Source organism: Melanotaenia boesemani, chromosome 13, assembly GCF_017639745.1.
Source record: "Melanotaenia boesemani isolate fMelBoe1 chromosome 13, fMelBoe1.pri, whole genome shotgun sequence".
NCBI lineage: Eukaryota > Metazoa > Chordata > Actinopteri > Atheriniformes > Melanotaeniidae > Melanotaenia > Melanotaenia boesemani.
In genome coordinates, this window is record NC_055694.1 from 8435159 (window position 1) to 8448201 (window position 13043).

Consider the following 13043-nt stretch of genomic DNA (forward strand, 5'->3'; position numbering starts at 1 on the left):
GTTTGTTAGGTAAGACGAATTGCATTAAAGACCAAACAAATTGGGATACAGCAGATCTTCACTGGATTTCTTTTTTTTTTTTTTTTTTTGGGTGGGGGGGACAAAACAAATCTCAACAAAAGATATACATCAGCATAAAAGAACAAATCATTTCTGAAAACATGACAGAGCTCCCACCACATATAGCACAAAGTCATGACTTTTCCAGCTCAGCCAGAACTAAAAATGAGTTGTGCCCTGTTGGGCACAGATTGTATCTGTGGTCACCTTGTTGCCTGACAGCCTGTGTTCTCCAGCTCAGAGTAATGAAGAGGCAGAAGAAGGGAGAACAGAAACAGGGCAGTTCCAGTTGTGACCCTCTGCTCATATGTGACCCATGACCTTACAAACGGCAATTTCTGCATGACCCTTGTTCCTGTCAATCAAAATGTTGCAGGAAAGGCAACACAACCATACACACACATACACTCACATCCAGAATCCATTTGTTATTTGGAAGACTGACTTTGTTCATTGTTCCTGGTAATGGGGGAAATGGAAATACAGAAAACAATTATATCCATGCATGGTTCCAGCCTTCACCTGTAGGAAGCACTCCCATCCAGCTAAGTTATCCTCCTTCTCCTTTTGAAATATTTAGGATGCAAGATGGGGTTTCGTAGCGTGAAGCGTGCCGCACTTGCAGCTGAAACTGTGGGTGAACTTGAGGTACACAAAACAGTGTTGCATTGCTTTTGTGTGAAGGTACCCGATTCACCTGCTGGCTGAAAATACCACACTGATTTGCATTTTTGTTCAATTTTAATATATTCTTCTGAAAGGATGATTTCCAAATATAGAGTATCCGGTTTCTTTGGTCTGTTTGCTAGCAACAAGCAATGCAAGTTAATTCTGTTGAGTAGTGTTTTTAATAGATCAAAGAAAAAAAAATCTGGGGCTGTCTTCTGCAATTAAGGAGATGCATTAAGAAGAACAAACCCCTGTGGGCTGTTGTTTTCAAATGATGCCCCACTGCTTCCACTGCTACATCATGATTAACGTTGTGCAGACATGCCCTTTTGTTGAGTGCATCAGACAGCATGCAACATTCTCGCAGACTGACTACAAGATCAGGACATTTTTCTGTTAAAGTAAAGGCTATAGAAGTTTTCTGAGACACAAAGCCTGGAGTCAGATAACATCAGGAAACTTCACAGACATGGCAAGAAACAAGGAAAAAGAGTTTCATTATTCTGTCCTTCCCATTGCATTGGCACTTGGCTAATAATATTTTTTTCCAACTCTCTTATCCAATTAATAGATTTAAATGGTGGCTGGCAATTTAGTCCTGTTTATTAGTACTTGTCAATTATTTCAATGTTAGCAGACTTACATCCAGGCACTTCAGATTTACTGAAAATCTAAAAAGAAATAATGAATCCCAGATGAATTGCTATCAATTTGTTTTAGTAATTGAATCACTTCTTTTAATACAATGAAGTAAAATAATGGGAGACAATCTCAGTGATCTTCTTCTATACAGCAGGTCATGTGAGGCAGTGATAATTAATCCCCACCAGAGCTCACATAATGGCTCTCAAATCTTGTCTTTCTCTTTCTTGTTTGAACTTAAGCCCATTTTATGACTTGGTTCAAATGGAGCTTGGCTTGTACTTTTAACAAAAGCTTCACAGTGACTTTCGCCAGCAACAATGGCAACAAATCTAAAGTAAATTTAATGCATCCACACTGTTGTAATAGCTAAAATGACAGTTATGTTGTTTAGCATTTATATCCAGTGCATTTAATAATGAAGGAATTATGTTACTGGAAAAAAAAGGGTTTTTAAAATTCAGTTATTTGTTAATAAAAAGGATTATGTTTTACTACTACAAAAATTAAATAGTATAATGGTTTTAATGCTATTCATGTGCTCGTCTATTTATCTACTTTGTAAAAATTTAATAGCAAATCGATTGAACAGTAAATTTTAACATAACGTTTAATAGTAATAAAAATAACTTTTAGTAGTAATTTTAACAATATAAGCACATTTGTAAAGACATACTCATATTTTACTTAAATCGTCTGCACAGGTGAGATCAGCCAGAATAGGCTATTAAGACTGCAGATAATTGCTTTCATTTTTCAGTAACTGTTCTGCATTTATTTAAAAGCTGCTGAAGCAGTGAAAACACAATAAGGGAAATGGTGTAAAAAAATGCAAGCAAATTGTCTTCTTTGATTAAACAATACAAAGTCAACTCTTTAATTTTGAAGCAGGCTGGTCTCACAGAAAGGCATGAAATGAGCATGATTTGTTATATGGAAGGCAACTTATCTGTAAAACATTACCTGCTGGCATGCAGGACATGTCTCCACCAATATCCATCAACTACTGAGATGTCCCTATTCAGTCAAACAGCTAAGACATTAGAGCTATGATGTTCATGAACGAATCAATCAGTCTTTTAAACGGCTCTTTAAAATGAACCATTGGAACCAAGTCACAGCTGTGAGCCATTCATTTGTGAGCTGTTCTTTTTTAACTAGAAATTCTCCACACTGCCTTCACATGACACATGCGCCATCTTAAGTGTTTGATGTTCAACATGCTCCATTCATGTGATTCATCTATGGGCAGAAAGTATTGTTTGGAAACAAATACTGTGATTTATATCCAAAAGTTTGCAAAATTTTGCACTGATGTTGTAATGAATATATTGTTTTATTATATTTATTTATTATTATGGAATTTGTGTAATGTTGCTGGACCTGACTGGAGGGGACAGAAAAAAGAAAAGAAAGAAATAAAAAAAGGATAAAAATGGAAAGAAGTAAAAAGAAAGTGAAAAAAAAGGAAGTAGAGACAAAGACATAGTGGATAGAAGCAACAATTTATTAATTATTCTTACATATTGTGAGTTTTGGATTAATAAAATGTCCTTGGGTGGACACTTTTTGAGTAGTTGTTCTGCATGGAAGTTAACTGTAGTTTGCTTAGTTTTTATTGTGCCACAATGTTTTTTGGTGTTGGAAATCTAAAATAGTGATCTCACTTGTCAGCAGTAAAACATTTGTTTCATTTTCAGTCATATCATGAAAGAGTTGTGGGTGCGAAGAATTTTTGACATTTTTGACCTGTAGAGATCGGACCAAGTCGTAAATCCCTGAGTTTTAGGGCTTACAAAGCAGATCCCACTATTACAGACAAGGAGGAATTGTCCTTGTCTGTAAGAAAAAGTCCATCAGAGGTTAATTAAATAGAAAATTAAAGCAAAATCGTTCCTTTGACGAAGGCCAGAATACACCACAGCTAGCTAGCTAGTGGAAGTCTGACTGCGGCTGTGTCCGAATGTCCCCCTACTCCCTAACCCCTCGTTCACTACATAGGGCTGCACTATATAGCACACTACATAGTGCACTCATTCTCTTGGCAATTCGGACACGAAGCTGCCTATCATTTCCTTGCCACAAACCACGTGACTACCGCCGTCACCACGGCAACCACAACCCACGTCAAGATGTCATTCCAAATCCAATCCAAAGTTGTGTGTAAATATTTTTATTTTTATTCCTTATGTTGTATTTTATTCTTTGTTTGTTTGCTTATAGGTAATTTTGTGCAACTCAATTTTTTTGCCTCCTTGCGCCATGTTGAGCTTCTGCCTGCAATGCTGGTCTATATTGACCCGTCTAGTGACCATTGATGCTCACTACTTTTCAAGATGTATTGTGGGTAATTTGTTAGTGTCCTTATTTTTTATCTCTGTACATTGGGACACTCCGACAAAATGGCATGACCCCTATATAGGGCACTATGTAGGGAGTAGGGTGCACATTCCAACACAGCCTGCCTCTAGCTAGCTAGTGCAAAGCAGCAGGCGGTTGTGTATGGTTGTGTATGGTTGTGTGGTTGTGTGGTTGTGTATTCAGTCAGAAAAAGTTAAATTATGTGAATATTAAGTGTCAGAAATAAAGCTGCCAGCTAGTTCAGAACAGGGAGGAGATGCTGAGGGAGGTAGAGAGACAAGTGAGGTTTAGTATTCAGTTATGTTTGTCCCAAACAATTAATTAGGCTAAAATTTTATCAAAATCATAACATGCAATACTGAAGTGTTTACCTGACCTTGACATGAAATTGTATCAAGTAAAGAAAGCAATTTTGTTTGATAGAAACTGTGCCAAAAAAATCCACTATAATAATTTGAACATGTTTTTAAATTAAAATTGAATAATATTAATGTAAAAATTACCATTCCCACAAACATCACGAGCTCTTTGCAGTAGCAATGAGTCAAAGAGAGCACAAAGATTTTCTTTTTAAAAATCCTTACAGCTATAAGAATGGTTATATGTACTAAATGGTTTATCACTGTGTTTGTAATTCTGTTAATGGCCATATTTTCCTTCAAGTTAAATTTAAGTAGCAGATTTTTTTGTACTGACGGATTAAAGTACATTTCTGTGATGTTGATGATCTATCTGTCTAAGTGCAACATTATTCATATTCTAGGGGTGTCTGTGGGCCCTTTTTATGTTCCTATGTCAAAATCAAACTTACACCTTTGCATGCTAGTACAATCGAAGTGACAGAATTGTCATCTGTGAGCGATTCAGTGTTGAGAATTCATCTATTTCTGCCTCAACCAACTTGGTTTCCATGGTGACAAGGCTAGTTAAAGTCCTAAAAAAGACAGTAGCGTGAAACAACACCAAAGGTATGATGAAATTAGGCAGCTTGTGGTGGACTATTTATTTATTCATTAATTTATGGTAAATCAGGTTGCACTGAAATTGTCTACAACTTAAGCAGCATTTATTCATTCCACCTGCGCTGTGCTCTCCACATCGCTCCTTCAGTGGCCTGTTCCAAATGTAAGACTCACCTCTTCTGTACTCCCAAGTCTCATCCTGCATTAGCAAGGCAAGGAAAAGCAAGTTTATTTGTACAGCACAATTCAACGACAGGGTGATTCAAAGTGCTTCACAGAATACAAGAAGCATAATTTAACATTAAAACAAAAGAAAAGGGAAAAAGAAAGAACATCGGATAAAAACAGTATTAAAACACAATCAAGTTAAAAAATTCAAGCTTAAAAGAAACCGATGCAGATTTGGACTTTTTAAAATAAAAAAAACATTGAAATGCAGCAGAGAACAGGTGGGTCTTTAACTTGGATTTAAATAAACGGAATGCTTCAGCTGATCTTAGGCTTTCTGTGAGTTTGTTCCAGACATGTGGAGCATAGAAGCTGAATGCAACTTCTCCATGTTTGGTTCTGACTCTGGAAACTGATAAGCAACTGGATCTAGAGGACCTGAGGGTTCTGGCAGGTTCATACTGGGTCAAGAGGTCACTGATGTATTTTGGTCCTAAACCATTCAGAGCTTTATAGACCAGCAGCAGAACTTTAATGTCCATTCTCTGATGAACAGGCAGCCAGTGTAAAGACCTCAGAGCTGGACTGATGTGGTCCACTTTCTTGGTCTTAGTGAGGACTAGAGCAGCTGAGTTCTGAATAAGTTGCAGGTGTCTAATTGATTTTTTTGGTAGAACCTGTAAAAACACTGTTGCAATAATCAACCCGACTAAAGGTGAAAGCATGGACTAGTTTGTCCAGGTCTGGTTTAGCAAATTGTAAAGTGTGTTCATTCATTTCAGTAATGTCATTTTCTCTGGCACATTGCCATTGTGTTCCCTAGTTTCTATAAAGAAATAAATGTGCAGGAGGAAAAAAGGACTCTCTGTTATATTTGCTTAGATTGTACCAGAACATTGCTCATGCACTCTCAACCAAATGCAGAGTAATCAACCAGTTGTTTCAGCTCATCAACAGGACTGCTGCAATGATTCACTGCAGTTTGCTTTACAGCAGTTTTTCTTTTTTTTTTTTTTTTTTAAGTTTTTAGGCAGTGATGCATTTTTGCTTTTGAGAAAACAGCTCTACATCAAGAGGACCTCACAAACTAAAATATTCAAATGTTTTAGAGTGATATGCAAATCTAGCCATGACACATTTTTTAAACCCTCCGCTCATTGTCAAACATTACTTCAAATCACTTTGCTGGCAGTATACCAGATACTTTCCCCTCTCACTGCTCCTGCTCTCTGCTACCACCTTGATCTTATGTCACGCTGACGGCTGTAATTGTCAGATGGTCCTTTGCTGCAAAACTCTCATATGTGGAGAGTCTGAGAGCAGTGGGTGGGAGAGACCGGTGATTGAGGAGGGTCACGTCTGTTTGGTCTAATCCTCTGATCCTTAACGACACAACCAGTAGTTTGGTGATAATTACATGGTTGATCCAGTGCTCATATTCATGATGACCCTGAAGCAGGCCTTTCTCCCTGCAAATAGACATCTTTTGTCTGTGCACTCTAGCACATCTATTCATCATCTTTTTTCACTCATCATGCTGCAGGGAATTTGGTTCAAAAACTGGAAAGCACAGGAATAATTATTCAGGTTTACTGCAAACTTGAATGACGTTCCACTGTGATTTTGCTGCATGAAACAAACATGCATCATAGTTTAATCATATGATAGATGATGCTAAGATGTTGTGTATCAAAATGGCTAAGGTGTTTAAGTTAAAACGCTCATTGTGCAGTTAATGTTCTCACTGACTGGTATTTTCATTATATAACTCATCATTATACTGTTAACACTGAGCCACCACAGGAAAAGCAGCTATTTATAGTTATATGAAGCTCGTAGAATTTCCATTGGCCCCAACAGCTTGTGGCACTGCTGCAGGTCACAAGTTAAAATCTGACAGGAAAAATTGTCTCTTCAGCAGAATACATCTGAAACATGCCAAGTGGCCATGAGCAGACAGAAGATTTTAATAAGGGGTTACAATTCAAATAGGTTAGAAACACTGCAACCTTCCAGGTTATAATGAGAAAAAAGAGTGATGAAAAGTTCACCGGCCCCAGAGAAAATTAAATGTTAAACTAATTGGATAATCACTAGTTTAAATGTGGAAAAGTGTAATATTTCCCTGCATAGTACAACAAAAATCAGTTGAAAACAGCAACATAAAAATGTAATAACAGTTTAAGTAACAGTCTTGTGTTTGGAAAGAAGCAGCCTAATGTAGTCTGTTTATTTTTTCTCCTTATCAGAGGGAGGCACATGTGAAGTCATTGCTGCTCACAGATGCTGTAATAAGAATCGAATTGAGGAGCGCTCACAGACGGTGAAGTGTTCTTGTCTGCCAGGGAAGGTGGCTGGAACCACCAGAAACAGGCCTTCATGTGTTGATGGTGAGTATTAAAGCAATGCAAAATAAACAGTAAACTCATTGCTCATATCATCGAAAAGAATGAATCCCTCTTTTTGTCTTATAATTCCACAAAGCTTTTTTTTTCTAAGTTTTCTAAAAATACAGCGATGTCGTCACATCTCTTGAAAAGTTAGAGTCAGACTGTGCCTATGTCTTGTCCCAAATAAGATAACATTAACTGAGATAACGTCACATCCACATCTTGTTACTGTCAGACAGCAGACGGTATCTGCAGGGGTGAGCTTTGCTCTGAAACAACACAAAAACAACTACCTGAAAGTGGCACACCTTAGGGAAGAATAAAGGAATAAAATTATAGCATAATGCAAAGACATGGAGAGAAAAATAGATGTTTACTTCCTGGAAGAGATTTCATGATGGTTGCACACATTTTGACAAATATCTGCAACACAGCCTCAGTCCTTTGTAAGAGATGGATTTGGTGCTTGGGTGTGACACATCTAAAACACATATTGGCTCTAGGAAACTTCTCACCTGCAGCTTTTATCTTAAATCCTTTTGCAAATATTACTGCAATCTTGGAGCGGACTGGTGGAATTTCAGGTCTCTGGATGTCAGCTCTGATAGTTTCTTTTCCTCTGTCACACATTACAAACCATTTACTGTCTACTTACCCTGTATTTAAGACAATTTTCCCTCTTGACGGCAGAAGTGTGGTGTGCATTAAAGTCAAGCCTCAGTCACACCTACCAATTTTCTCACTCAATGAGAAGCCACAGTTTCACCCTCTACATTCTTCTTTATGTGCATATGAACAAAAAAAACGCTGCTTTTTAGTACATATATTTTGAATTGCTATTGATTTGATCATTTTTCTGGGTAATGGTCAGTTTATATGATTGAGAAACCCCTAATAAATACCTAAGCATTACTTATCAGCTACTTTCACATGTTTCTGTTTAGATCTAAAATTATGTTTAATAAATTCAGGGTATTTAGAAATGTTATATACTTAAGTAATTCAGCTTCATTTGTAAAGCTTGGTCCAGAGTAGAAATGCAAATAGTCTCATACAAAAGAACTGGATCCTACATTGTTGTTGAGTTACAGAACATAATTATTTAGACAACAGGAGAAAAATACCTAATCAAAACAAAATTTAAATTATGAATTGACATGGAGTCTCTACAGAGACCCTATAACTATCTACATGTCCAAAATGCAAACCTGTGCTATCTTGATTTACTCAAGTTTAAGGTTAAACACACCTGCAATGCCGTTTCTCTTGTCTTTGTTGCCTGTAGCATCTATAGTAATTGGAAAATGGTGGTGTGAGATGGAGCCTTGCCTGGAGGGGGAGGAATGCAAGACACTCCCTGACAACTCAGGCTGGATGTGCTACGCTGGAAACAAGATCAAAACCACAAGAGTAAGATAACCTCTCTCTTGACTGCATGAATTACACTGCAAGCACAATGATTAGGCAAATTGTACTCAGGGTTTATTCTATTGTTGAGCATACTGCACACTCTTAGTCCAAAATATTATCAAACTTTAATGTTTGACTTAAGGAAAGTAAGCTCAGTTTTTCTCAAGGTGCATGTACAAAATAAAGAATTTTGCACAAAGTCACATCTTTAATATAAACTGGGTTGTTTATCAGTATTTGGAGAAGGAATAACTGATAAGTAATTCAGCAGTAAGCTCTTGTTCATAGTCTGTCACGCTATTGATCTGTTCTTAGTCAATTTCTACTGAAACTGTCAGGTGCGTGGCTGATGAGGGCCCCAATGCAGAGTGAAGAGGCAGGAGACAGACCGATGCTGGAATGAAGGTTTAATGATAATAACTGAAGATAACAGGGCTGGGAAAACTAAAACAGAGACACAGATTTGCTACAAGGATCTGGCAAGAAACGAAAGAAACTAGGGGGTAAATATGCATGAAGGAAAACAGACTAAATAAGGAGCAGATAAAGCAAATAAGCAAATAAAACCAGGTGTGTAGAGAACAGGAAGTAAAACAAAATGTTCTACGGACAGGATTAACCACGAAAAAAAAATAGGAAACCAGAACAGCAACAGTAACTCCAACAAAAACCCAAACCAAAACCCACAGATGATGGCAGAAACAGCCACAGCATCCCTCTCATTCAAAGAAAGGTTTTGTCTTTCATCACTATAAAATATCTTGAGAAAATGGTCGACCACTTCTTAGAAGTATTTAAGACAAGGAAGTGCCTTTAGTTGTTTTTTTTTTGTTTTTTTTTTCAGGCAATTTGAGGCATTTACTGTATGTATTCAAAGGTATACTTTGATGAACATGATGCACAATATCCTCTATGAAGATAGCCCAGTCTCAGCAGAAAATGTCGAGTGCTATATTTGCCACATGTTTCAGTCGTGCTGGTATTACAGTAAAGCTTCAAACATTTTGAGAGAGAAACATTTTTTCATTGCCTGTTACTTTATATATATATATGTATGTTGTGAACCATATTTTTGTTAAAATGTAAACACATTTGTGATATTTTCTTGTCATAGAAAACCTGAGTTTGTCTCAATTTAGAAAGAAAAAATTGAGGCAGCATAATATTCAGTAATTACACTTCCTTGTGAAAGTGCTTTTGCACTATAGCCAACTTAGCTATTACACGTTCTAGTGTGAGATTGTGTTGATAAAGACCTTCATCTGCGATCTGGACTTCAATCAATCCCAAAAAGATCGACTAAGCTCCTCGCTACTAGTCCATCCTGGTGCCCCTCCTCCACTCTGTGGAGGTTTCATTAAAAGTTGTTTTGCTGTCCTGTGTAAATGATGCATCAAGAGTCACACTCATTTAATCTGTCCATTAAAACATGTTTAAGGTCATTCTTGTCCCAATCTTTAAATCTTGCAAATTGTATTCAGGGGTAGTTTTGTCCCAACCCACACCCCAGTTGAGTCGACACTAACGCTGCATTATAACTGGATGTTTTAGACAGTTTCTAAGTCTTGACTATTCAGTGTCCGTTAAATCTTTGTTGGTCCATTTTACCAAAGGTAATAAAGCTTCCCAATAATTATGCACACCTTAATGTAAGGTGTTTATCACTTTAGGCAACCCCCTCTTCCTAATTACATGAATATATATAACCTAAAAAATAATCCAATAAGTATTCAAGTTAATAATATGGTTTAGAGCTGAAAATTATTCAGAGAAATAATGATGAGGCAAGAACACTCACTTGCCTAATAATTGCACATGCAGCGCATAGCTGTGGGAAACAAAAATGCAGCAATGTGACGCTGACTGCGGCATCAACAAAAGCCGCACTGTTAATGGGATTGAATTTCCCAGGAAATTGACTTGTGAACAATGCAGTCTAACCTTCTATTTCTTCCTTTTTTCTCTTGTCAGAACACTCAGCCATACACAACATCAACATATTAACATTTTCTGGAGCAGATGCCAGGGAAACCCCCCCTTTCACAGGTCAGTCTTTGTCATATGTGCTGAAACACCAATAAAGTCCTTTATTTTTCTCGATTGTCTTAATTATCATCTCTATAAAGGGCAAACCCGCCAACCTGTACTCATTTTTTTGTGATATTTACACATTTTCTTTTTCTTTCAGAACTGTCATAGGACCAATTATCACAAGAGACAATGAACTTATGGTTGCTAAAAAAAATGAACACTTACCAAATCAAAGTGTAAAAAAATGTAGAATACATTCAGCACTTCTTGCTCAAGGGGCCTGAAAACAGAGATGCTCCAAGCAGCCTGGGAGGGACTTCATCATAACCTTGTAATGAATCTATTTTCATCATTTTTTTCCAAACTTTGAGATGAAGCATGACGGTCTGTGCATCTGGATTAATACTTGGACAGTAACTGACAGCCCTCTTTAGACACCAGTGAGACTGATGTTTACTGCAAAGCACCAAACAGGAGAGAAATTTATTGAAGAACATGGAATAAGTAAGAGCAGAAGGTGACTGCCCTCAGGATTTTCTTTTCTCCTTTTGATATTGTTGGAGGAAAAGAAATGTATATAAATTGTTTGTCCTTTTCAGTGTACATGGACTTTATTCGTGGTGGTTGTAAATCTCCCCTCCTCTTACACACAAAACCCAACACAGCCAAAGGTCGATGAGGTTGATGCAACAGATGAAGGAGATGTCTTACATACAGATTCAGTGTCTGGACATCACTTGTTAGTATGGTACTTGTACGCCTTTGATCACCTCTTAAATGACTTTACCAATATAGTTTTATAGCATTACAACTACCCTGGAACTGTTTAAATCACCGGAAATGTGCAATCAGCAGGTTATTTTCGATACTTGAAATGCCTTATTTGTGTTAAATCATTCAGATGATGACACTGTAAATAAGACGCCATTATTAATATGTGCTGAATTCCATTAAAGTCATTGTCCTGATATTTTTTTGTGAGTCCATCTTTGTTACTTTGTAAAGTTTAAACATACAGACGTACTACAGATGTTTTAGATTCAGTGAACCATGCATGTCATGAGGATATGATTATGATTACTTTCCCAGTGATGAAATAAAATATCCTTGAGTGAAGCCAGAGAGGATAGCAAAAGCAAGTTCTTTCCAGTTCCAAAATGTGCCTGATAGTTATTCATTTTTTCATGACCCTAACCCTTTTTTATGAGCATAAAACGAATTCAGTAAGGGTTGTGTGAGCATTCAAATGTACACTGCAAACATGTACTGCTTATTTTACTTCAGCTCAGAGTTGAGCTAACTAATTTGTTATAGCAGCTCAACCTGCAAACCAGCTGAGAGTTAAATGTTACTATTCTGTATTTCAATACACCTCATTGTGTTATAGCGCGGTTCAAAGGCTGCAACAAAAAGGGGGTGCAGGCACAAAGCGGTATTTACAAAAAATGATTTATTAAAGAGAAAACCAAATCAAAACAAAAAGAATTGAACAAAACATGCCGCCTGCACAGAGCCCAAGCCTGGGAGACACACCGAGTCCAGGCTGGTGAGGCTTTTAAATAGGAGCCAGAGCACACCGGGCCCAGGTGTGGCTCGTACCACTAAACTCCAAAATCGGCACCTGCAACGCAATCTGAAACAATTGGTGGTGAGGCCGTCACAATAGCCTCAACATTTCTTACTTTGACATTAGAAACATGCTTTTTCTTTGACTCGTTTTCACTTACTGTTTTGCTGAAAGATTTAACAATTTAAAACCCAGCCTGGTCTCAAAGAGTTTAAATTACTTGCAGGTTTTTGTGTTAGTTAAAAGTGTTAAATATCCTAAATGTCATGTGCTTTATAATAAATAGCCTGCACCTGTACAGAGCTTTTTAGGTCTTATTGATCAGTAAAAGCAGTTTGGTGTCAAAGTCACATTTACCACCAAATTCATGAAGAGTTTTTTCATTCTATGGATTGTGCAGAGATCTCTCTTACACACATGAGCACACATATGAAGATATAAGGTGCATTTGTAGGGTTCAGTATCTTTTCCAGGAACACTTTGACAGCAGACATCAGAATGGCATACCCAGTTAATTTCAATTAGTGGACTGCCTGCTATACCTCTGCAGCCTCATGGCAGATCTGCTCTCTTAGAATATATAAATAGAGAAGCGAGGGTGATGCTTTAAATAAAACTGAAAGAAATGCAGATGAGCGATTTCACTGAATTATGGCAGCTAATAGCAAATAAACTTGAGAAGAACTTCCTCTAAGGGACATTCTTGAGTTTTTCTGTTACCGTGATCTGATCAGTTCACAAGATATTAATTGCTGTGTTGTAGGACATTTCTCTAAATTTGGG

The 13043-nt window shown here is 37.3% G+C and overlaps 1 protein-coding gene across 5 annotated transcripts in view; it reads left to right on the forward strand.

The window, feature by feature from the left end:
• The window catches only part of LOC121650984 (chemokine-like protein TAFA-1), a 29182-nt gene extending 17521 nt beyond the window's left edge, over positions 1 to 11661 (forward strand). For 3 of the 5 annotated variants that reach the window (XM_042002813.1, XM_042002812.1, XM_042002814.1), the window contains exons 3-6: positions 7112 to 7252; positions 8538 to 8662; positions 10634 to 10708; positions 10851 to 11661. In XM_042002813.1, coding sequence (XP_041858747.1) covers positions 7112 to 7252; positions 8538 to 8662; positions 10634 to 10666 — 299 coding nt within the window. In that variant the 3' untranslated portion in view covers positions 10667 to 10708; positions 10851 to 11661. The remainder of the gene's footprint in view (positions 1 to 7111; positions 7253 to 8537; positions 8663 to 10633; positions 10709 to 10850) is intronic. The other 2 variants (XR_006012373.1, XM_042002816.1) reach the window with 2 other exon arrangements.
• The last annotated feature ends 1382 nt before the right edge of the window (positions 11662 to 13043 follow it).